General features: G+C 36.8%; 3 protein-coding genes across 5 annotated transcripts; all 3 read left to right on the top strand.

Moving 5' to 3' along the window:
• Positions 6,521–9,902, top strand: LOC109724659 (protein UPSTREAM OF FLC-like). Of its 3 annotated transcripts, none has more exons than XM_020253546.1 (6): positions 6,521–6,889; positions 6,990–7,059; positions 7,142–7,257; positions 7,383–8,211; positions 8,890–9,180; positions 9,513–9,902. In XM_020253546.1, exons 1-6 carry the CDS (start codon positions 6,736–6,738, stop codon positions 9,586–9,588), a joined length of 1,536 nt encoding a protein of 511 aa, XP_020109135.1. In that variant the 5' UTR covers positions 6,521–6,735; the 3' UTR covers positions 9,589–9,902. The 3 variants fall into 3 exon arrangements, with proteins under 3 accessions (XP_020109135.1, XP_020109134.1, XP_020109136.1); XM_020253545.1 differs by having other exon boundaries at positions 6,526–6,889; positions 8,881–9,180; XM_020253547.1 differs by having other exon boundaries at positions 6,831–6,852; positions 8,881–9,180.
• Positions 10,712–13,598, top strand: LOC109724780 (probable prolyl 4-hydroxylase 6). The gene is made up of 8 exons (XM_020253710.1): positions 10,712–10,824; positions 10,914–10,988; positions 11,692–11,749; positions 12,014–12,118; positions 12,550–12,607; positions 12,695–12,867; positions 12,960–13,017; positions 13,180–13,598. The coding sequence occupies exons 1-8, from the start codon at positions 10,712–10,714 to the stop codon at positions 13,482–13,484; spliced, it is 945 nt and encodes a 314-aa protein (XP_020109299.1). The 3' UTR covers positions 13,485–13,598.
• Positions 16,596–19,391, top strand: LOC109724779 (wall-associated receptor kinase-like 20). Its single transcript, XM_020253709.1, has 2 exons — positions 16,596–17,490; positions 19,336–19,391. Exons 1-2 carry the CDS (start codon positions 16,614–16,616, stop codon positions 19,389–19,391), a joined length of 933 nt encoding a protein of 310 aa, XP_020109298.1. The 5' UTR covers positions 16,596–16,613.

Genomic DNA, 25,982 nt, shown 5'->3' with positions numbered 1-25,982 from the left:
GAATTTTTCTCTCTTGTGGGCCATTCACTATCACATTTATTTTTACGGGCTGGTGCTGCTTTAAGTACTCCGCAAAAGTACTCGACTTCAATATTTACTCCTAAAAAGGTAAGTGTGGTGACTCTCCTCTAAAATTTTGTCTACTGGTGAAATTAGTTGTAAAAAAACTCATTTGTGCTTTTAAATATGTTTTTCTAATATGGCTTTATATTACTGGTGGTGCTGCCGTCACCGTCCTTTCTTCTAGTGAGGACCCTCTGGAGATTGGCGACGAGGGTGGGGGCAAAGGGCTGGTTGTCATCGTTTCTGTCTCCCTGGGGTCTTCGACGTATAGTAACTGAAAAGAAATATAAAAATAACGATCATGGAATTGGAATTGAAATGGATGAATCCCTGTTTGATATGCGGGACTTATCTTCCGATTCTGATTCCCGAGTGGAATAGAAAATTTTCAATCATCTATTTTTTCAATCCGGCCTAGGAGTCCGGATTGAAAGTTGAATTCCGACGAAATGGATATTTATTCGGATTAAATTTATTTTTTTAATTTTTTTAATTAAAATATGAGTTTAAATTTAAAAATTAAATTTATAATTTTAAATTTGAATTTTGAATTTGATTTAAAAATTAAAATTTAATTAAGTATTTTGAATCTAACTTATAAATTTGAATTTAAATTAAATTTTAATTTATATAAAATTTATTCAAATTTTATTTAAAACTTAAATTAAATTTATGGATTCAAATTAAAATTTAAATTGTAATTTTAAGTTTGAATTTGAATAAATCGAATTTTAATTTTATATTTTGAATTATCCACTCAACTTCAAAGTTTAAATTTTTTTTAAAGAAAAATTGATTTAAAATTTTGACATTATTTCAAATTTTAATGTAAATTTTTAATATTTAATTTTCAATTTGAATTTAAATTAATATATTGTAAAGATAAAGTTAGTATATTAATTTGATTACGTTTTTTATATCTACCTAAACCAAACACCGACAATGGGAATGATTTATTTCGATTTCGATTCAGGTAATGAACCAAACAAAATTAGCGATTCCGATTCCAGCTTATTTCGATTCCGATTCTAATTCTGATTCCGACTTTAAACCAAAAGCATCCTAGAGGGGTTGATTTTATCACTTTTAGGAGTGAACATAAAAGTCTTTAAGGAGCATGCAGGTAATTATCCCCTTTATTTATTAGGATTTGTTTCGGTGCATGTCTTTGGCATCTCTTTTGTTTACTTAATGAGATAAGTGACGAAGGGCTTGATGACCGATACTCGAGGTATTAAATTTGGAATTTAATTGTTTCATATTTTCAACTAAATTTATTTTTTTTAAAAAAAATAAAAGAAATAGTAGCATCCCATCGTTCTCAAAAGAAAAAAGGGTATGTGGTAACTCATTGATTGATGATGAAGCTGGAAAGGTGACTATGCAGCATATATAATATAGAAAAGCTCTTTGATTATTCTTTTTACAATATGATATAAATAGCCTTGTGAACAGAAGATATTATGATTACAAAGGAGAATCCGAATTTGATTCAACTAATAAACAATTTCATAGGCAACATGGTAGGCTAGCCGGTATGAGTCCTTTTAGATATCAGCCTTTTTAAGTTCTGTGAGATCGTGGTTTCAATTTCAGAGTTTGATAATTGATAGATTGTGTTTGGTGAGTTCAATTTCAACATTAGATAGTCATGGGCTGCGCTTATGTTAATTTCACTATGCTGGTAAATGAAGGTGTTAATATTATTCCGGATAAATTTTATGTCAATTTATGGATATGTACTCACCAATTGTTTGGCTTTCTTTGACTTCAATTTCTTTGGTTCATGTCTACTTTTGAAGCATGTCGCAATCTATTTGATGATTTTAAGCTCGAAATTAGTCCAAGTGCATTTTAATTTATGCTCTTCTAAGCTTAGAATTTCTCCTATAGTTTGTGCGGAACCTATTTTCCATCTACTTCACAGTCCTCAGATTAGAGGTTACAGTGGATGTAATTTAGAAGCCTGTTTAATTTTAGAATCTACTGCTTTAATACCATGTAAAATAATCAATTATTTTTAAAATGTCTAACCTACTATTAAAAGTTTATTGTTTACATTTTATCTTCAATAAAATTTCATTGATTTATCAGCTAAAAGTTGACGGCAATTAAAGAAGTGACGATTTCAACGTAATTTATAAACATTGATGCCTAAATAATAAAGGAAAAAACCAAACAAAAACCCTCTGAATTAAAGCTCTTTTTAAACAAACTCTTAAAAATTCAATTTTAGAAATTAGACGCCGTAAACTTTATTAATACTTCAAGCCCTCTCTGTTCAACTAAAGTTACTAAATAAATAGTCTTTTTGGATATAGGTCTAGCATACAATCTTGTAAAACTTTAAAACACACACAAAAAGAAAAATCTTTTATTGTAACCTGTAAAAGAAGCAACAACAATTGAAGATAGGTGCTTTCAAACCTACCCCTCTATTACTTCTCACTGTACAAGGCTATGAGATGGGCCATATATACAATCTATTGAAGCCTTGAGAAGAGCATTCTTTGAGAAGAGAGACGTAACTCTTAGTGAGGGACACTGCCTAATGCAATGGAAGGCCGTCTGTAGAAATGTGGGAGAGAGATATGGTTTAGAAATTCAAAGCTTTTCTTGCAAGCTGTGTAGCGACCAATAGTGAGAACAATAGATAGGGCGATATCAAATGGAGATGGATCTCTTTACAAAAGTTCTTAGTCAAATGTATAGTAACCCAATCCGTTAGCACTAATAACTTATTGGTTCGAAACCATAAAAAAGAGGGTGGAATTGGAACTTGATATTGACAAGATTTTTTTCCTACATTCGAGCCGGAGAGAGATATGGTCTAAGAATTCAAAGCTTTTCTTGCAAACTGTGTACCGACTAATTAATAGTGGGAACTATCGATAGGACTAGATCAAATGGAGGTGGATTTCTTTACAAAAGTTCTTAGTCAAATATGTAGCAATTAAATAGAGATGGATCTCTTGATAGAAGTTCTTAGTCAAATCTGTATTGTCCCAATCCATTAGTACTAATAACTTGTTGAGCCCAAACTACCGACACAAAATGTTTAAGTATAGTTATTATTATTATTAGAGCTTTTGGTCTTTAAATTTTTATTCATAATTTCTTCTAGACACATCTCACACTTACTATGGACAATCCTCAGTAGACATTCTGAGCAAAGGTGGGGCGAATAATGAGGAAGGAGCTACCAACAGTTGCTGCTACATGGTGGGATCCTATGGCTCGAGAGAAACCAAAGGATCTTCCGCAGGCAGAGAGTAGATACAAGACAACTGTCGCAAGATATTAGATGGCTAAGAAAGATTTGGGAAGAAAACCGAGTTTCGTAGTAGCATTTTCGCTCTTGAGGTCTAGTTGCCTCAGCTCCATGGCTCAGTTTATGTGCTTTATGAATATAATAATAGATAGCAAACTACCTATTCTCAAAAAAAAAAAAAAAAAATCTTACATTTTAAAATCACACAAAATTATTTTGCAAGATGTGCAATATAAACTACAATATCATTAGCAATTTTAGTTGAGAAAAAAAAATGTTTAATTGCTTGATAACGTTTAATGAGTCAATTATTATTAAAATTAAAAGAGACAAATTTAAAACCAAACTATAGTGTTCCTTGGCGGGGTTTTCTACGAAATATATTTTGATATGAAATATATATAAATATATATGTATAGTAATAATATTATTTTTTTAAAATTTTTTTATCATTAAATTGAAGTCCTCGTAATTCTACGCAATCTCCAGTCGTTGTCAACTACTTTACTGTAACGGAAACTGTGTCTCCTCCGTGTCTTCATCCTCTTCTCCACCTTTACACGCATATAACTACTTGTACGGAACGCACCGATATTTTAAGGTACGTAAATATGTCTGGAAACCCCCTCAACTATTCTCAAATGGAGCCCTAAACCTTCATTTTTTTTTTTAATTGGCATATTTTTATGGCTTAATTATCTATTAGAAATTGATTCAACCTAGTTTTACTCTCTCTCTCTCTCTCTCTCTATATTAGTATTAATTAATTTTTAATATACAAATTTATTTGGTTAAATTCATTCAATTCCAAAAAAAAAATCAAAAGTTAAAGAATCTCAATTTTAAAAAAAATTTAGAGTTGAGGGGCGTTTTAGAGAATTGGTTATAGTTGAGGGAGTCCCTGTGCATTTTTACCTTATTACCATCTTTTTGCAGGCCCGTTTAATGTAGCGTGGAAAGCGCGCAAACGCCACGATCTCGCGCTGCTGCTCCTCCCTATTGCCGGGAAAATTATTTCCTGCACCCGGTGTATCCGTACACCTCATGCACCACTCTGAATTTTGCATGATAGGTGTGAGTGTCTCAAAATTAATTAAAAATCAAGGGTAAACTTTAAATACCACCCCACATTTTCTCATTTTTATATTCTGTAGTTAAGGTATATCAATTTTATTTTTTTGTTTTTGACAGCTTTTTTGCTAATATTTTGTTAAATTATATATAAAAAACTTCAGATACCCCGTCTAGATTTATCGAATATTCACTTTAGTACATTTTGGTTTTAACTTTGTCACTGATTTAGCAAAAAAAAATAATAAATGGAATAATAAAAAGAGAAAAACGAAACTACAGGGTACTAAATTGATACACTTTAAACCATATAGTACTAAAATAAAAAAATACGAAAAAACAGAAATGATATTTGAAGTTTTTTCTAAAATCAATTAGGTAGATACACTTCGTGTCATATATTAAAAGGTCTTCCATTAAATAATATATTATTAAAGTGTCAAATAGTCTCAATAATCGACAATTAAAAAAAAATGATTATGGTTCAATTTGCAAGAAATTAATGTCCAAAATTTAGTTTTTTTTTTTTGCCTTTTATATGCAGCCCTTTTGAATTTTTTTAGGCACATCATCGATTTAAATTTTGGATAAACTTCAATTTTCTTTTTTGTAGTTTAGCGCATATTCACTTTGCCATCCTATGCCTTAAATAAATTTTATTTAATAACTCTGAGGTTTTATTTTTAGTTTACTGGAAGGATTTAGTGTTAAAAAATAGGATAATATTGCAAATAACAAATGATAAAAGTGTAGATTAAAGAATAATAAAATACTATTTGTACTATCTTGTTGTTTGCAAAAAAAAAATATTATTTTACCATATTTTGAAATGCTAGATACTTACTGTAAAATAAAAATAAAATCACAAAGTATTTAAATACAATTTTGAAATCATAAAATGGTAAAATAAAAATGCACTAAACCAACACGGAAAAATTGAAGTTTATTTTAGGCCAAGTCAGGCATCGTTGCCTTTAATTTTTTTTATTTTAAATATTAATTCTTGATAAACTTGTATAAATACAAATTTCTTATTATTATGATTAGTTAGTTTACTTCTAAGATATTTTTAAAATAATTTAGAAGTCAAGGAAAGATAAAAACAATTCACCTTTTTCTTTTTACACAATAAAATGTTTATTTTACAAAATAAAAAAAAAATCAGCAACAATACCAAACGAGCCTTAGAATTTTGTTTTAAAGTCTTTATCTTTCTAATTGAACACTCTTTTCAATTTTTAATATTAAAAATATATATTAGCCGTTAGATTGATAGAGTGTAAGATTTAGACTCACTTTTTTCATTGTATAGTTTGCACTTGTTACACGGCTAATACTTTTTTGACAAAAAGTTCGTAGTGTTTGTCGGTCACCCACATATTAAGCCAGCTAAACCGTCCTGATGCATAAATTCGCAAACAGCTAACGATCAAGAATTGAAAAAATGACACACGATAAATCCTGTAAATTGGCATATACAAAAAATATTTTATTTTATTTTATTTTATTATTATTTTTTTTTTTGAGAGAAAGATAGCACGCTACCCGCTTCATTCATTTAGCAGATGAATTTAGCTACAGGACTTGACTCTTGATGCAACGCGGCCTCGGAAAAATAGAATTACAACTGAGAAATAGGATTACAACTGAGAAAAAAATAATACAATTGAAAAAAAAAACACGAGTCAACTGAGCTGGCATGGCTGATGGGAAAAAAATGAACACCATAAGCACCGGGCTTATAGCAAAGTTGGCTCACTTAATATGCCTTAGATACATCTATCATATAAAATTTATACTATATCATCAATAATCAGCCAATCATATCTCTTTTTTCAAAAGGAAAGTATAATAAAAATATATTTTTTTTAATAATCATGATTGGATGGGCGAATGCAAGAGAAATAATCTGATTGATTAGGAATACAGTATCAGCAATATAACTGATCTATTTTAGACTGTTTTGTGTGTATTCGGGGCGTGCTTATATACATCCGGTGCAGGCAATGTTTTGTGGCATTCTCGGTCCACTCCCACCCACCTCCTTCTCTTTCTCCCTTTGCCCGTAAGCAATTCAATGCTTCCCCCACTCCCTCCAACGAAACCGTACTCTCCTCCCCCCCACTCCCCCCTCAATCAATTGAATTTAATTTAATATACTCCTTCTAATTCCCCTTTTTCCACGGCAAAGTAGTAGCAGCAGCAGCAGCAGCAGCAGCAGTTGCAGTGGCAGTAGCAGTACTACCTACAACACTCTGCTTCCTCTCTCCACCCTTATTCGCCATTCCTCGTCCCATTGCATCAGGGTTTTGAGATTTTTGAGACGGGAAATGGAAGCGCCCGAGGAGGAGGAGGAGGAGGAGAAGAAGAAGAAGAAGAAGAAGAAGATCCCCGTTGTGTATTACTTGTGTCGGAATCGACGCATCGAGCACCCGCATTTCATTGAGGTGCCCCTCTCCTCCCCTGAAGGGTTGTATCTCGGAGGTTTGTGGGGATCGAATTGTTTGGCTCTTCATAGTTTTGAAATGCGGATTAGAGATTGTTGTCTTGTTATCGCAATTGGTTTTTTTTTTTTTTTTCTTAGATGTGATTAATCGCCTTAATTTGGTGAGGGGAAAGGGAATGCCCACCATGTATTCGTGGTCGTGCAAGAGGTAAAATGGAGAGCGCCCAAATGATAAAAATCCCTTTTTTATGGTGTTTTGGGTGTGAAAACGATGAATTTGATCAATGCAGGAGCTACAAGAACGGATTCGTGTGGCACGATCTCTCCCACGACGATCTCGTCCTCCCCGCCAACGGAGATGAGTATGTTCTCAAAGGTTCTGAACTCTTAGATCAACCCTCTTCAGGTAATCCAAAAATTGTGTAAAGTAACATGTGTTGTTCCCTTTGATTCAATGTTGATAGTAATAAGGAAGAGAGGTTTGGAGCTAAACAATCCAAATGTGTTTTCTTTCGTTTCATGTTCGTTTAGATCGGATTCATCCGAACAACGGGAACCCAAAACCGAAAAACCCAAAGCAACCCCCCCAGCAAGAATCACCCAAATTTTCTAGATCCAAAGAAGCTCCTTTTGCTTCCTCCTCTCCTCCTACTGTTGTCGTTAGAGAATCCAACCCTCCGCCTTCTCCTCAAGAAGATGAAAAAGAGGACGAAGAAGAAGAAGAAGAAGAAGTGTCGTCTCAAGAGTACGTCTCTTCGGGTTCGGCGGAGTATAGAGTATACAGGCCAATTGGTTCTTCGGACGCAGCAACTCAAACTGACGACGAAAATAAAAAAAGTGATCACCACGATAAGGAGAACGAGAATCTCACTACGGTTGTTTCTACTGACAATGGCTCGACGACTCTTGATTCTATCAATAATCATGCTCGACTTTCGAATGGTAGCAGGTCAGAGACTTTAGAGTCTTTGCTTAGGGCGGATGCTAGAAACAAGAACATCTTTAGAAGACTCAAAGAGGAGGAAGTGCTAATTCCCACCGGGCCGAAGATGAAGCCTGGTAATATCTTAATGCAGCTGATCACTTGCGGGTCTTTCACCGTGAAGGATCACGAAAGCTATGGTATCGTCTCAAATTACCAGCCAAGTTTCTCGCACATGAAGTTCCAATCATCGGTATTTGCTCGCTCGAGTATGCTTGGAGAGCTTGATTGCCTTTCGAAAGATCCAAGATTAATGGGATTGAAATTGGAAGATAAGGAGTATTTTAGTGGTAGCTTGATTGAAACTAAGAAGCATCGGGAGGATATAGGGGAAAGGATGCCCGTTCTGAAACGATCTTCCTCCTACAATGCCGAAAGGTGAGCCTCGTCTTTATATCATATTACATCCTACATTTGCCGCTCACTCAGTAAGGTCTTACTCTTTGCCTATCTGAATATGTAGTACCACATAACACTGTAATTTTTTGCTAGTTCTGCCTGGTTTTGAGAATGGCTTCTCTAATCTGGAAGGCACAAGCATTCAGAAACTGGGTGTTTGGTTGATAACTAGGCTGGAAATTTTGCTGTGGTAGAAGCTAAAATGAACTTTTGGGTAACAAACAGAAGCTTCAGTTTAAAACTTCTGCTTGTTCTGCAGCGGGAAGCTGCAGTAAAATTCTAATGAGAAAGCTATTCGTGCTTCCTCACGTAGCTCTACTATGATTGCAATTTATGCAGATTTGGATGCTTCATCGTTATGAGCGTAAATCGAGTTGGTTCATGAAGTGCCTATGTTCTAATTTAGAGAATAATGCAATTAACTAAATGCTTGCCACGATTGTGCTGATAAGTGCCGACGCTAGTGTTCTCCTAAGCATCATTTAAATGATAATCATTTATTATGCTGAAGTTGTTCTTCAGTATTTCTTCCTTTTTGTGTGTCCTTTACAGATCTCTTATTTACTGTGTCATTCCTATTGCCATGTTCTCTATCTTTTTAAACTTCTTTGAGGTGCTCTGTTACATATTAACAGTTAATACATCAAGAAAGTGCAGGAAGTGCAAATTGGAGTCCAGAAGGCACGGGGAAGAGATTGAGGACACATCAGTTGCAAGATGCCTCCCTCGAGCTATCAAACTTACACCTCCAAAGCAGCCCAAAAATGAAAAAATTACTTCTCCTATTTCCGATTGCCCGAGGTGCTCGTCTGTTGGGCCCGAGTGTGACCGCTCCTCAATAGGAGAAAGCAGCAGAAGTATCACTCATGCTGCCTCAGTTCATGGATCATCCATGAGGTTAGAATCCTTGAAAGAAGAAAAGGAGAAGCTTATCAGGATCGAGGAAAGTTAAGTCCATTCTTTGGCTTCAAAGAATTGTTGTTTAAGCAGAAATGTTCGAAGAAGTACTAACAACACTTTGTTGAATCTCCTAACCAACTTCGTGCTGTACCAGAAGCATATATTTCAAATTTGAGTCTGCTTTTCGAATCCAAAAGATCATTTTAGCTACAGCAAAAGTTCTTGGTTCTTCAAGAGCCAGGTGGCTGATTACTTGTATCTTCAACTTTTTGGAGTAAAGAAGCTGTTTTAGATGCTAGGCCTAATAAACACTTTTGTTATATTTTAATACAGTGTACACATCTTGATAGGGTGTTGCCATTCGTTCTTTTCTCCTGCAGGCTTACGTCGGGAGCCCGAGTTATTATCCGGTCAAGAATTCCATGCGATGATAGTGCAGACGGCTCTGACACCTGATAAGCATGATCTTCTGATGCTTATAGTATATCCTTTCTTCGTCAATCTCCTTGGAAGGTTTAGGTTAAAAGGAAGCATTATATGATTTGAAGAGTTGTTACAAATCAAATGTTGTTATCTTTCTCGAACATGCATGTTAAGTTTGATTGCTTTCTTGAAAACGGAAAACTACTAATGTGGTCAACTTCTGGTTTGTTGCTTCCTTTGTTCTCTACAAATTGGTCGGTGAAAGACGAATCTTTCGTTAGCCATAAGCAGGTTGTTTTGATAAAACTCTTAAATGTTTTTCTCAGAAAAAGAGAGATATTTTGTTATATTGTTTACCAGGAATATGTACAATTCCATTGCAGGAGCTGGCTAAGTTTCTTGTTCCGCCGCGTCACTTGTATCTAGCAACAATAAAACCTGAGTTAATTTGCAGAACAATTTGCAGTGTTAAAACAAATGGTAACCATCGATTTTACAGTTAAATGTCTCCAATCCATACCGGGCACTGGTAGAAAAAAAAAACCCTGTTTCATCTGATCTTCGCATATTGCGTCATGCATGAGGTTTCTTGTGGTTCTTTTTGCTGCTAATGTGGAAGAGTTCTTATTGTTCCAACCCATTTCCAGCAATTTGAACCAATGGAATGTTAATTGTTGCTGCCTTTGAAACTGACTAACAAACTAACCAAGAACTTAGTAAGACAGAGGGAGTTGATATACAGTAGCATTAATGTGTCTGAAAACATATTCACAATGGAGTCAACAGCAGGTTTCTTTTTCTTAAAAATAATGTCTCAATCTTAAGATTCCAGAAGAAATAAGCAATCATAAGAATGTGTGTGACTTGGGCCAATGCGCAATTCAATTTCCACATACAAAATACTCACATGCAGAATCATATTTTGAAAATATAAAACTAAGAATACAGCATCAACTTTTCATATAAGAAATTTCCTGTTTGCTTTTATTGATGGAGTTAATGATACCACAATTAAAGAATTAAAGGAACTCATTTGAAACCTCCTAGTAGCTCTTTAACCTTCTAAATGGCATTAATTAGGAAGATAATGTAGAAAAAAAAAAAAAAACTTAATTGGCTCCTTTGTGATGTACCCTCCTCTTCTAATTAATCAAAAATGGGTTTCAAACTTTCTCTTCTCCCTTCCATCTTTCTCTTCCTTCTGTTCTTCTCTCTGCCACCAACTCCTCTCAGGCTTAAACTGTTTGAAGGAATAGGAGTCAATTTGGTGTATGTTACAATACCTCTAATTGTGCTGCTCTTTTATAATATACACCTTTGTTTATCTTCTTTTTCTGTGAATATTCAATTACCTTTAGGATTGGCACTGGTGAAAGAAGGGATCACAATGTCATAGAGCCAAGATCTATCACCCAACTCTCATGGCAACCAAGGTTAGATAAGTTTGATTGTTCATTTGCTTCCGTATTTTGCCGCAAAATTGACAAAACCATCAGTTAAAAGGTTCAGCTAAAAACTAAATTGGCATTCAATATATTTCAATAGATTTTGACGAAAGTGTCGATTGGCGGTACATAGAACATAGCTAAAAAATCTCCCAGTAAATAGGCCAAGCAAAAGCCTTATTTGCTAATTGTTTGTAATTTGTAAGCAAAAACTTGCATTACAAACCTTTTTTCCATCATACCTCTGTATCTTTTTTCTTATACTCTGGCAAAAGGCATTTTTACAGTATTATCAAAAAAGAAAAGCTTATGCTCAGAATCAAAAGAATAAAGATGACCCTGGATATGCAAAAAGTAATCCTATTTTGGTTGAAATTAAGCTGTATTACTTAGAAGATTTATTCTGTATCTATCTATCTATCTACTATCGATCTATATCTCTTTCGGGCTAATTTGGATTGATTACATGAATGACATATGAAATCACCTTGCATCTTACAGTCAAAAAGAAAAAAAAAGGAAGAAATCTTAAGCTTGGGCTTCCGATTTGCGTAATTCATATTGTAGGCTTACTTCAGAACTTAAATTGGAAAGTTTAACAACTAAAAGATCACCTAATTTAACCCTCTCCACGCATTTTTTCGTTTCGCACTTTATGTAAGTTGATAATTCATTTGCCATTTTGGTGCAGGATTTTTCTCTATGAGGGCTTTCTCTCCGACGAGGAATGCGATCACCTCATCTCCCTGGTAGAAAAGTTCCCTTTTATATTGCTAAATTTTTCATAAGATTTCAATGATTACATATCAGCATACCCACAAACTACCCAACTATTTATACTAGATATCTCAGGAAAATCTATGTAGTACTATTACCATTTTACTACTACCATGCATCAGCAAATTACACCCTCTTAAATCGCCATTTGAAAGAACCAAGACCCCTTTGAAATTATTCTTTATCTTATTTTGAATTTCACTTTCGATTGTGTTATGTTTGCTTTCCGAGAGCAGTCGAAGGGTAAACTTAAAAAATCTACAGTCATAGAGGGCTACGGTGGTGAGAGCAAGCTTAGCACCGCGCGAACTAGTTGGGACATGTTCCTGAAGCCAGGTCAGGTAAATTACTAGCTCAATTTCTCCGATGTCATAATGATCCATTGTTTACATCATTTTGGTTGTTTTTTCCTTTTCTGTAAGCAAATAGTGTTTTCATTGGTCGCCAAAGATACACTTAGATGGCGCTCGTGCTATTTCTCATCACGAACATGGTTGTTATCGGCTAACCGAATGCCGGTATATCATTCATGTTCTGCGCCCTTTAGAATGCCTAATGCACTGATCTCGTAACCAAAACATCGATTTCGTCAGCTGGATATATAAAGCATTTGCTAGTGAATCCATAATCTCTCATCATTCAATCCTGTATTTCGTGTTCTTCGCCACGTCGATGAGCCATTTTATAATGTGATTATCAAGAGCAGCAAGTAGCTTGCGAATTTACCATGTCTAAGGTGTAGACTATCATCATTTTCCTCTGCATTTCCAAGGATGAAATTGTTCGTCGAGTCGAGAGCAGAGTCGCTGCTTGGACCTTCCTCCCAGTAGGTAAATTTATTACAGCATGTATTCAATTAAACAAGTTTGTAATTGTTTTGTTGCTTGATAACAAAACCTTTATACTCCCCGTGCTAGAGAACGGCGAGGCCATACAAATACTCCGTTACGAGAAGGGCCAACTGTTTGTGCCGCACGTCGATTACTTTAAAGATGTAAAAGGGAACAAAAAGGGAAATCGAGTCGCGACAGTACTCATGTACCTAGCTAATGTTACACAAGGCGGGGAGACAGTCTTCACGAAAGCAGCGGTACAGAAGGTGATCTTCTAGTAAAGAACTAATCAGGCTATCATCCTCATCTAAACCATTTTCTAAAATTTTCTCCGCGCATTTTTTTGCAGGCGAATCGACAAAGGAAAGGTGATTCTCTCGCTTTCTGTGCTTCAACAGGTTTTTCAGGTGAAGAATTTACGAGCAAATTCTATTACCAACCACTAAACTACGAAGAATGCAACTGTGTTAAAACTTTTCCAGTACTAAATAACTTGTTTAAGTTCATCGAAGTTCAGAAACTTTTATTTTGAAATCGTATTGAGATAGTGTTTGATGAGCTTATTTCAGTGAAACCGAAGAAAGGCGATGCCGTGTTATTCTTCAGCCTGCATCCGAACGGCACTTTGGATGGATCAAGTATGCATGGGAGCTGCCCAGTAATAGCAGGGGAGAAATGGACTGCGACGAAGTGGATCCATTTGACACCCTTCAGTTTTCTCTCGTCGAGTAGACGGAGCAAGGAATGTGAAGATGAGAACGAGTCCTGCGCGCGATGGGCCGCGAAAGGCGAGTGTGAGAAGAATCCTGAGTACATGGTAGGCACTGAGGAGTCTCAGGGTTACTGCAGGAAGAGTTGCAAGGTGTGTTCTTGAGTAGATCAAAGAAGTTTGGCTTGGTGTGATGGTTTTTATTGAATTCCAAAGACATTTAAGAGAAAGATTAGTTATCATCTAATCTCACTAGTTTCGCTAAAAGATAATTCCAAATTAATCTGATAGAAAATTGTCTCGGAATAGTCTTAACATATCTGCTTATGTGCGCGTAGCGGAGATCAGATGGGCTATGCATCCATACCGCAAAAATGGCGGTACTGTAAACACTACCTCGCGAGCTTCAAAGGGCTTAAGACCGGGTTTAGTAGACTAATTCCATGTTAGTGAAACCACTAAAACAGCCATTAATGATTAGTTTTTAAAACTTTGGCTTGTGAGGTTTCATCAAGCAGTTGAAATTAATGAATATTATATCCCTCTAGAAATCAAAGAGTGTAGATTTCATTTTGCTATTTTCGTGGATTTTGTTTGCTAGGATTTCATATATGAATTGCTACTCACGTTGAATAATTAATCAGGGAGTAAATTATTTATATACACTTTAGATGGGATGAACTTTATTAGATACAGCACATCTTTAAACCATATATAGGTCTGGGTTAGACTAGAACTCTCCGTAAGTCAATTTGACTCATCGAATCTACATTTATTTTAAAATAAATTTAAAAAACAATAATAAAAGTCCTTTTCAATTCATACCAAACATAGGAGAGGAACAAGAGAGGAACAGATTCCCCGGACTTTTTGTTTACTAATCTAAAAAAAAAAAAAAAAAATTATATCTCTATTTCCACGGCTACCTATATACAATTCTTATAACCAAAAAATCATCAACAACTCACGTATATAATTTTAACAATCTTAAAACAAGAGAGAGAGAGAGAGAGAGAGAGAGAGAGAGAGAGAGAGAGAGGAGGAAGAGGGGACGGGACTACGTACACGGGAGTAGGAATATATATACGCTATGATTGGCTTTAATAAACGTGCTGTTCTAGGGGAGGTGACCACTAATTTGCATGCATGTGGGTGCAACATGTTTTGACACGAATAATTAACTTAATTAATGGTACAGATCTCACCGTTACGATTTGTGTGCATTTGTGTGCAATTTCCGCGCGTACATATATATATTTTGAGTAACGCCTTGATCGGCAATTAGAGAACGTATTATATATAATTTTATTAGTAAGATAAATTTTTTGATTGTTTTCTATTTAACTATTTTTTGATTATATAATATCAGATTTAGCCTCAACCTCCTTTAGTTTCCAGAGATCGTAAAAAAATAATTTCTTCATATCTGTGGTGCAGATAACTAGCTAATTAACTAGCTCTTCGGTAAAGAGCTAGAATAATGGCTTAAAAAATAGGCTAAATTATAAAAAAAATTCGTCAAAACGCGATTTTTCACTATCTATCCTGTCATTTAAAAACCTACATTTTGCCTCCTTGTAAAATGAAAAATGTGCACTTCGCCCCAACCGTTAGTGATCCGTTATAAAATATTTTTTTATGCCCAAAATGCCCCTCCGCTTTTTTTTCCTGTTGCTTCACCTTCCTCCGCCTCGCCCTCCTCTACTGCCTCGCCCTCGCCAACATCCCCGTCCGTACCCACAAACACCCCTTCTCCCTCCTCCGCCGCCTCGCCTTCGCCCTCGTTGTCATTACCCACCTCTCCATCCACCCCCACCTCAATTTCCACCTTACTGTCGCCGAAATCGAGGGGCGGCGAGGGTGCAGGAGGAAGATGATGCGTGAACCGCGGAGAAATCGCAGCCGATCGAGACTGATGTTGAGGAAGATGAGGGAGAAGATGAAAATGGTGAGGGGCAAAATGGTCATTTTATCATCACAGTCCACACCGTATCCTCCTGTAAATATTTTTCATTTTATAAAGGGACAAAGTGTAGGTTTTTAAATGATAGGGAGAAAAAGTAAAAAATCGAATTTTGACAGAAAAATTTTATGTAATTTAGCCTAAAAAATAAAAATCCATCCATGAATTCCTCACATTCTCTCACATTCTCTTACTTTTTCTCTCTCACTTTCAAAATTTTATATTTTATTCCCTCAAAATTTTAAAATAATGCATTTAGCTCCCCCCCTCTTCATAATTATGTTACTATTATATACATTTCTTATAATTTATACCAAAAATTAATATTCTAATAAATAACAAAAATATATTAAAAAATCATTTATTCTTTTATAGAATAAGTAAGGGTAATTAATTTGATTATTTCACGCCCTCCATTAACACTGTAATCTTATGAAAGCATTTATAAACTTTTAAATAAAAAATATAAATTCTTGAAAGTAAAAAAAAGTGAAAACACGAATATTTGTTAAAAAAAAAAAAAACTTCAAATACCATCCTTGTGGTTCAGCACTTTCTTCCTTTGTTATCCTATGGTTTAAACTGTATTACTTTAATTAGTACTATGCTGTTTTGTTTTTATCCACTCTGTTAATTTTTTTCTTAAATTAGTGGGAAAGTTAAAATTATAGGATAGTAAATAAAAATTTCGTAAATTACAGAGTATTAAAGTGAATATTTGATAATCCACATGCAAAAAGAACATACTTCAAATGTATATATTACATAGGGAAGGGAAAGGGGAGTATGCAAAAACTTCAAATACCATCCTTGTGGTTCGGTACTTTCTTTCTTTGTTACCCTATGGTTTAAATTGTATTATTTTAATTAGTATTATGTTGTTTTGTTTTTATCCACTCTGTTAATTTTTTTTTTTTAAATTAGTGAGAAAGTTAAAATTATAAGATAGTAAAGTAAAAATTTCGTAAATCACAAAGTATTAAAGTTAATATTTGGTAAGCATTTCTGAAGTTTTTTATATATATTTTAATAAAGAGTTAATGTGTTGATGGAAAGAAAAAAATAAAATCACAAGTACTAAAATGACACACTTTAAATCACAAAATAGTAAAGCGGAGAAATGCTAAACTACAAGAGTAATATTTTGAAGTTTTTCTATAAAAGTTTCTGTATTTTAGCACGTAGAGAAAAATAGCAAACAAATGCACATCAAACTATTACACAAGCGCATACATATAACATACTCCCCTCTCCCCTTCCCCTTCCCCTTCCCCTTCATAATGCATATATATCCCTCTTGTCACCCCCCCATGCAAAAAAGAAACACTGCCATGGCTCCACCCTCTCTCACCAAATTCCTCCTCCTTGTCCTGCTCGGCGCCGCCTCCTCTTCGTCCGCCGACTACGCGTGCAAGCCCTCCTGCGGCGCCATCCCGATCCACTACCCCTTCGGCACCGGCCCCGGCTGCGGCAGCCCCCTCTTCCACCCCCACGTCGCCTGCGCCGGCGGCGGCCACCAGGACCAGCTCACCTTCACCACCCGCTCCGGCTCCTACCCCGTCGACGCCGTCGACTACGCCAACCAAATCCTCTACGTCTCCGACCCCTCCATGTCCACCTGCTCCGCTACCAACCCCTCCCGCGGCTTCTCCCTCGACTGGGACGCCCCCTTCGCCTTCGCCGACGCCCGCAACGTCTTCGCCCTCCTCGACTGCTTCCCTACCCCCACCCTCAACGCCACCCTCTGCGACACCTCCTCCTCCTCCTCCATATGCGGGCTCCTCTACACGTGCCCCGCCGTCGCCGCGCTCGGCGCCCCCGTGTCCACCTGCTGCGTCTACGCGCCCGCGAGCCTCGGCCCCGCGTTCGACGTCGACCTGACCCAGCTCCGCTGCGCGTCCTACGCGGCCGTGCGCGGCTTCAACGGCGCCGAGACGAGGCCGGACGAGTGGGACTTCGGGATCGCGCTCAAGTACAGGTTCAGCGCCGACGACGGCTTCCCCAGCGCCTGCGCCGACTGCGAGAAGAGCGGCGGCATGTGCGGCTACGCCACCGCCGCCACCGCCACCGCCACCGCCACCGCCGCGGTGTACAACTCGTTCGCCTGCAGCTGCGGCAACGGCATGAACTCGTCCACGAATTGCTACTTCGCCGCCTCCGCCGCCTCGTGGAGCAGCGGTGGCGCTCGCCGCCGTATTTTGCCGCTCGGTAAGAGCTTACTAATTCAGAACTTTCTACTCCGATATTACATTAAATTATGTAAAATAATTATTATATTTTAATAATTTATGCTGTTATTAAATAATAGTATTTTTATATTTTATATTCAAGATATACTATAGTAACAAAATTTTTTCAATTTTTTTTTAACAAAAATTAAAATTCACAAATAGTTCGCAAATATTTGATTATCCAGAATAGTTACATAAATTAGTTATCAATACTTAATTACTAATAAATATTTCTTGTACTGAAGTCATAAATTCTTAATCCCCAACCGACTGTAAGGTGGTGTCACATTTCACATGGGTTAAATCACCATTTCATATCATGTTTTACCTACCAATTTCACATTCGTACTTAATTTAATAAAAATCTGAATAATTGCGTCTGAGAATTAATTTTGTACTTTTATATGCTCTTAATTAGTTCATTCTAATTTTATTTTATTAACTGAATTTTCCAATATTTTTTTTTGGGACTCTAAACTTTTGAGCCATGTCAAATTTCTAATCTATTATATGTGTATAACTCGTGGCATATTTCTCTATATTAGCTCTTATTTGCTAATTCTTGATCACTTCAAATTGAGCCTTCCTTTGAGCTGGACTTCAAATTGAGCCTTCCGTGCTATTAAGTTGTTTTTCATGATGTGGCTTCCAAATCAATGATCGGCTCCGTTAGACTTGATCTACATTATTGAAAGTATTTGGAAACTAAATCTCAAAATTTTTCGACATTATTTGGCTAGTGATCAAAAGATCTCAAAATTGACAATTTTAATGGTAGATGTGATGCATTTGTAAATTTAACGGTGTAAAACAATCCAAATCAGATGAAATTTTTATAGAAATTTTTTTTTACTATTTAGAGTAAGATCAGTAGCTCTAATCTTAAATTCAAGTCTTTTATCATCATTTTTATGAAATTTTTATTTTCAGCCGTTCATTTTTAGACTACTCGTTTGATAGGTAAATGATACCGAAAAATTATGAAATTTAGTTTCCAAATACTTTCAATAGTGTAGATCAAGTCTAACGAAGCCGATCGTCGATTTGGAAGCGGCATCATTGAAAACAATTTGGTAGCACGGAAGCGTCCGTACTATCGATACTATAGCAGCCTAGCGCTCTCTCTCTCTCTCTCTCTCTCTCTCTCTCTCTCTCTATATATATATATATATATATACACACACACACTTAAAACCATTTTGGCCTTTTTAATATTTTTTAAGATATTTTTTATTTTATTTTCAGAACTTTCCAGACTCAGAATCTGACAAAATTGGGTTAAATACTAATAGCCTTAAAATGGCTTTTCAGCATTTTATTTTATTAAATTCTCAGTGGAAATGTTTGGAGACCCCTCAACTATATGGCAATCTGAAATACAGCTTCCAAGTTTAATTGTTTTGATTGACACTTTAATTTCTGGGTCATTTTAGTTTGAGCTTCTATAGTCAATTTAGTTAAACATTTTTGTTGAATTTCATGACTGAATTAGTTATAAGCATTATATAATCTAGTTTTATTCGCTACAAATTAGTTTAAACTATTAAATTTGATAAAATTAGCGATCACTTTCGTAAATTTTTAATTTATTTAGCTAAAATCACTCGATTCTATTGAGGGGGTCTCAATAAAAAAATCACAGTTCTTGTTAATTAACTTGGTAAAAAAAAATCAAAAGTTGAGAGGGGGTTCAATCAGAAAATCATAGTTCAAGGGGCCATTTCAGAACGGCATAAAGTTGATGGGTCTTCATACATTTTTACCAAAATTCTATCATAAATTGTAGCTAATAAATGATTTTTTTATAATCTATTTCATGCAGGGCTTTGGTTGACATGTATATGGTTGGCAATAGCATGGACCCAATTGCAATTCTAAATCATAATGTGTATTATAAACCAGATAACTTTTAAAAAAATTTCAGGTAATTAATTCATTTGGCTTTTCTTTAATTTCTCTCCTATATATTCTCTTTCATCTACTTTATGTTCTTTTATGAGCATATTATTGTTGTTTAGTTAATTTGATTTTCTCATAATGAGAAGATTAATTATAAACAGTGATCCTTTTTGTAGTTAGGCCAAAAGTTATGTTCATAAATAATTTAGTTATAAGCTCAAAAGTAAAAGAATAATAATAGAATAAAGTTCCATGCTGTTATTAGCCACCATCTTTGCTTTTGCTTAAAATAGGGAATCAAGGTTCCATGATCCATAAATGCAAATCTTTTTTTTTTTTTTTTTTTTTTTGAGAATAAGGTAGCAAGCTACCTGCTTCATTCATTAAGTGAAATGAACTAAGCGTACAAGTTGGAGACAGCTAGGGTCTCCTAAAAGGTCCGAATGGATACAAGAAAGACCGATAAACTGAAAAAAAAAAAAAAAAAAAAAAAAAAAAAAAGCGTTCAGTCTCTATTCAAGGAATCTCAGTCCAGTCTCTAGTCCAGTCTCTATTCAAGGAGTTGACTCGTTCGAGCGCCTTGGTAGCGTTGGGACTCACGTCCCGAAAGATAATGTTGTTTCGCTCCGTCCAGACCACCCACCAGATTGCCACCAAACGGATTAGATTTTTCTCTCGCAGCACGGCATTGCGGATGTACCCTATCTCTGACCAAAGCCGGCGGACATCCCCTGATTCCGAATCGCTTATATCTGCCAATCCCGTACTGAATAAAAGGTATCTGACGAAAACACAATCCCGAAATAGGTGATCACATGTTTCAGCTAATAGTGCACAAAAGTTACAATACTGTTCGACATTGCGGCCTTGTCGGATTAATCTGTCCGCGGTAAGCAATCTCTTACGAAGGAGGATCCAAATGAATATTCTGATTTTGTCCGGAATCTTGAGCTTCCAGAGGTGGACGTACATAGAGTCTCTCTGACCTGCATCGGTGATGAAATCGTAAAGGGATTTAACCGTAAACATTTGATTCGCAGTCCATCTCCATTTGATTGTGTCTGGTGTGTCCGATGGACAATATCGAGGGAGTAGGTTTTTGAACAACATCATTTGGTGGCGATTGTCCCTAGCGGTATTTATATCGAGGCTTCTGGTTATCAATCGCCATCTCCACCCTTTTTCATTCCAGCTTTGTGAAATTGTGAGCTCCTTATTGACAATATTGGAATGGAGTTCAGGGAACTGAGTACTCAGTGGGGTTTCTTCAATCCAAATATCTGACCACAGTTTGATGTTTTTCCCGTCACCGAGCACATACGAAACGCCACATTTGAATACCTCTCGACATCTCATCACACTTCTCCACCACTGGGAATATGGTCTGAAGGCTCTTCCCTCGTGTAACGGCCGTCTTCTAGTATAGTATAACGATTTAATCAACCTCCCCCAAAGCAGCTGCGGCTCTTTGAAGAAACGCCACCACCATTTGGTTAATAGAGCCGTATTCATTGCTTCCATCTCCTTGATCCCCAATCCCCCTTCCTTTTTGCTTTTACATATCGATTTCCATCCGACTAGACATGAACCCCCTGAAATTTTGGGCCATCCTTTCCAGAAGAAGGATCTTCTCAAGGCTTCTATACGGTTCAGAACCCATTGCGGCGCCTTGAATATTGCAAAGTAGAATAACGGTATATTCGACAGCACCGAGTTTACCAGAGTAAGTCTACCCCCCTGAGAGAGTAGTTTTGCCTTCCAACCTTCAATGCATGCCTCAATATGGTTCACAATCGGAGCCCAATCTTCCTTCCGCAGTGCTCTGGTGTGGAGTGTCAACCCAAGGTATCGAAATGGAAGCCTACCCACTTTACAACCCAAAATATCAGCAAGTCTGTTAGCTCTACCTACGTTAGGGCCCAAGTAGAGTAATTCCGTTTTATTCGTATTTATCTTAAGTCCTGAAGCCCATTCAAACATCTTCCAGAGGAACAGCATATTTCGCATTGCAGACTTCTTAGGCTCTGAGAAGAATAAAGTGTCATCCGCATACTGAAGAAGTACTGCCTGACAGTTTGTGGTTGGGCCAATCCCCTGAATCAAGTTATTGTTCCTTGCTGCTTCCGTTATCCTGGCAAGGCAGTCAGCCACCAAGATGAATAGGTAGGGGGAAAGTGGGTCTCCCTGCCTGAGCCCCTTTCTTGTTTTTATCCACGTCGTCGGCGATCCGTTTACCAATACGGCGACTTTTGTGTTACATATACACTGTTCAATCCAGTTCCACCACTTCTCACTAAAACCCAGCCATCTGAAAACATTATGTAGGAAGTTCCAGCTCACATTGTCGTAAGCTTTCTCGAAGTCAACCTTAATGCTTACACACTCTTTACCGACTTTTACGCACCAATTGAGGAGTTCACTTGCAGTAACGAAAGAGTCAGCTAGAAGACGGCCTTTCAGAAAGGCCGATTGCGATGGAGATATTATCGTCGGCAAAATGGATGCAAGTCTGTTCACCAGCACTTTAGATATGATCTTTTGTATTCCATTAATGAGACAAATTGGCCGGAAGTCGTTAACTTTACGCGCTTCTTCTTTTTTTGGAATGAGACAAATGTATGTATAATCTGACGGGGCCGTTTGGAGCGCGTTATTGTAAAGGTCTGTGAATATATTAAAAATGCTCTCCTTAACCGTCTCCCAGAACTGTTGGAAAAAGATCATAGGAAATCCATCAGGTCCAGGTGCCTTATCACCTCCCAGTTGGAAGGTGGCTTTCTTAACCTCTTCTATTGTAAACGGACCAGTAAGGGCATCCGGGTCTGATAAGACGTCCGGCCGAAATAGATCGCCCCAATCCCCCCTTGATGGAGGACCTTCATTCTCCCTTCCAAACTGTCGTTTGTAGGACTGAAAAAAATATGATCTCTTTTGAATGTCGTTGAAGATTTGTCTACCTGAATCGTCTTCAATAAACTCTATCATATTACTCCGCTTCCGTCCATTTGCCACTGCGTGGAAAAATTTCGTATTTCTGTCACCTTCTTTCAGCCAGTGTTGTTTCGCTCTCGTTTTCCAAAGAATTTCTTCCTCTTTGAGTATGAGCTGCAGTTGAGATTTGAGGTCTATCCGTTTATCTCGTATTTCCTGCGATAGGATGCTTCGTTCCTCTTGAATATCAATCCTTTGGATTTCCTCCTGAATACACTTTATTGCGTTGGCTATACTATAGAAATTCGTCTTACACCATTCCTTCATCCTGACTCTACAGTGTCTCAGTTTTGCCGTCAAAGTGAGGATAGCCGAATTCTTATTATTGACCTCATTCCACCAAATTGGTACTTTGTTAGAGAAATCCTCTTTAGTGAGCCAGACCCTCTCGAACCGAAATCTCCTCGGAGTGGGACGGATCCCAGTAGAAAGAACTAATGGGGTATGATCCGATGTAATCCTTGGCAACGCAGAGACCTTGCAGTGCGGGTAGTTTTGATCCCATTCCGTTGATACCAGAAATCTATCTAATTTGGCCTGGGTCGGTGTACGCTGCATATTTGACCAGGTGAAATTTTGGTTGGAGATAGGCAGGTCAATAACTTCGAGGTTCGAGATTAGGTCTACGAACATTGACATCGCTCTAGAACTCCACGGATTTTCAGCTCGTTCAGCTTGATTCCTAGTTAGATTGAAATCCCCGCAAATGACCCAGTTGTTAGAACACATCTCGCTCAGAGAGAGGATTTCCGAACAGAACTCTTCTTTTCCGTCCCATGTCGGTGGCCCGTAAACATTTGTAAGGTAAAAACACTTTCCGCTGTCTGAATGCTTCATATTTAGGGTGAGCGAGTATTCACGAAAAATGGCTTCCATACATAAGAAACTTTTGGAGTTCCAACAGGTAATTAAACCACCAGAAGCCCCAATAGCAGGAATGAAGTGGCATCTGTCGAAACTTGAACCGCAACACGATCGTAGGAAAGAACGAGAAACAGAGTCTACTTTCGATTCTTGGATACATACGATCGAACCAAAAAGTTTAGAAACAACAGACTTGACCCCACGACGCTTGACCGGGTCGTTCAGACCCCTAACATTCCAAGTAAATATCTTAAACATGAGCTAAATCGACACACACAAAAGCCGACATTAACTCGACACCAGTCGGACAACCGATCATCCACGCAACATGAACTTGTGAAGTTCTTCGGCATCAGTAGCCGTGAGCTTCACCCCACAACGAGCGCTTTTCGACCTGACCTTATTGCTATCCCATTTACGAGCAAGGGTCGTCGAACTAGATACCTGTCCTTCCAAGAGGGTTGCTTTCCTGCGCTTCGCCCGCTCAAGCACCGAGACCTTTGTCGACGACAGCAGGCGCGCACTTAATCTAGTCGGCCCCCTCAACTCGCACGGGGATAACACTGCTTCCCCGACCACGGTTGGGATGTTCCCGGGGCCACTGTGTATGGCGTTCGAAGCTGATCCGAGAGGTGCACCGGCCAATGGAGACTCTGGCCCCCAGCCGTCACCTTCAACAAACAAATCTGGACCCATGAGGCCCTCTGGGAGTCCCGAGTGCAGATACGGTTCATGGGGGCCTGAGCCGTTGAGCGAGCCTTGGTGAGTGGGTCCTAGGGTCATCGCGTTGAGCTCGACGTCGTCCACGAGGAGATGGTTGAAAACCCCAGGATGACCAGCACAACGAAAAGGTCCGCCGGGGTTCATCGCGATGCGCTCCACGCCGTCCGCGAGGAGACGGTTGGAAACCCGAGGATGGCCTGCACAACGAAGAGGTCCGCCAGGGCCTTCGTTGGCTGAATTGATGCAAAAGAAGGGCCCCAGAGTGGTTTCTCCCGAACCCCTCTCGGTGTTAGCATCAGCCCACGTCGCGTCGGGCCCTGGATCTTCGCCTCCTTCAATCGGGCCGTGAACATGGGGACCCCAATACTGGTCAGATCCGAGGGGGCCCGATCTGCAAGCACAGCATGGGTTCAGGTCGGTGGGCCCCCGCAGCGAACCAGCACTGGGCACCCAACAGAGTGGGCCAGGTTGACACCCTCCTTCAATGCGTGCAAGGACCTTCCAAACATGCCCCGGGCCAAAGGGAGTTGTCATCATGCGGCTGACGGGCCCTCCCTGAGAATCATTAACGGGCCTAATCTCTCCTCCAACCGGACCTTGGATCTTAAAAAAATATAAATAACCATTAATGGGCCCAGTCTCTCCTCCAATCGGGCCTTGGCTCTTCGAAAAGTGTGAATAACCCCAGCCAGTTGACACCACGATAAAGGTAGGTGAGGCCTTTCATTGATGTTGAAAAACACTTTTTTGGTACAGTAACAGTTTTGACCTACCAAAAAAAAAAAAAAAAAAAAAAAACCAGCTAATTGAGCGGGGGTGTTTGGCCAGGCTTCTCAGAAGTAATTTTAAGCCCAAAATCACTTTTGAGCTCAGTATAGCGTTTGGGAACGACAGATGAAAATTTTGATTCTGTATTACAGAATCAGAAAAATTGATTTTGAAGGCTCCAGAATCAGAAGTACAAAAAAACTGCTTCTCCAAAACTGATTCTGATTTTTGACTGAAACTTCAAATTTTTATTTTTATTTTAGATTCAAAGTATAAATTTAATATTAAATTTAAATTTTAAAATTTTAAATTCATATTTGATTTTTTAAACCTCAACTTTTCAAATTTAAAATTTAAAATTTAGATTTTAAATTTTCAATTTAAGTTTCAAATCTCAAATTTTAAAATTTAAAATTTTAAAATTTTAAAATTTTAAATTTAAGATAAAATTTAAATTTTGACATTTCAGATTTTAAAAACTTAAATTTAAAATTTTGAAAATTTAAAATTTAAAATTACAAGTTTTAATTTTCAAATTACAAACTTATAATTTTAAATTTCAAATTTTAAAATTTGAAATTTGATATTTAAATTTTTAATTTTACATTTAAATTTTAAAATTCAAAATTCAAAATTTAATTTTAAATTTTGAATTTCAAATTTTAAATTTTAAATTTGAGTTTTGAAATTAAATTTTAAATTTTGAAATTTGAAATTCAAATTCCAAATATTAAATTTTAAATTTTAAATTAATATTTGAAATTTGAAATTCAAAATTTAAATTTAAAATTTGAAATTCAAATTTTAAATTTTAAATTTCAAATTCAAAATTTAATTTTAGATTGGAAAATTAAATATTTAAATTTAGATTTAAAAATTCAATTTTTAAATTTAAAAAAATTTTGAAAAATTTCAAATTTATTTTTTTACAAATTTGAAATTTAAAAATTGTACTTTAATTCAAATTTAAAATTTTAATTTAAATTCAAATTTAAATTTAAATTATTTTAAAATGAATTTTAGTAAAAATATTAATATATGTAAGCTTCAAAAAATTTTTGCCAAACAGTTTTAGAAAATCACTTCAAAAAAATCACTTTTATCTAAAGTCAGCCAAACAGTCTATAGCTTTTCACCAAAATCAATTCTCAAAACTAAAATCACTTCTGAAAAAATCACTTTTCTAAAAGTTACGCCAATCAGGCCCTTATTCTGGAGTCAAAT

The sequence above is a fragment of the Ananas comosus genome, linkage group 19, assembly GCF_001540865.1.
Source record: "Ananas comosus cultivar F153 linkage group 19, ASM154086v1, whole genome shotgun sequence".
NCBI lineage: Eukaryota > Viridiplantae > Streptophyta > Magnoliopsida > Poales > Bromeliaceae > Ananas > Ananas comosus.
The sequence above is the reverse complement of the archived record's forward strand: the minus strand, read 5'-3'. Positions and strand labels throughout refer to the sequence as shown.

Coding starts and splice junctions, on each gene's coding strand:
- LOC109724659 (XM_020253545.1), top strand. CDS start 6,736: ATGGAAGCGCCCGAGGAGGAGGAGGAGGAGGAGAAGAAGAAGAAGAAG. Junction 6,890..6,989: donor TGAAGGGTTGTATCTCGGAG/GTTTGTGGGGAT, acceptor TTTTTTTCTTAG/ATGTGATTAATCGCCTTAAT. Junction 8,212..8,880: donor TCCTCCTACAATGCCGAAAG/GTGAGCCTCGTC, acceptor TAATACATCAAG/AAAGTGCAGGAAGTGCAAAT.
- LOC109724779 (XM_020253709.1), top strand. CDS start 16,614: ATGGCTCCACCCTCTCTCACCAAATTCCTCCTCCTTGTCCTGCTCGGC. Junction 17,491..19,335: donor CCGCCGTATTTTGCCGCTCG/GTAAGAGCTTAC, acceptor TATTTCATGCAG/GGCTTTGGTTGACATGTATA.
- LOC109724780 (XM_020253710.1), top strand. CDS start 10,712: ATGGGTTTCAAACTTTCTCTTCTCCCTTCCATCTTTCTCTTCCTTCTG. Junction 10,825..10,913: donor GGAATAGGAGTCAATTTGGT/GTATGTTACAAT, acceptor AATTACCTTTAG/GATTGGCACTGGTGAAAGAA. Junction 10,989..11,691: donor CAACTCTCATGGCAACCAAG/GTTAGATAAGTT, acceptor ATTTTGGTGCAG/GATTTTTCTCTATGAGGGCT.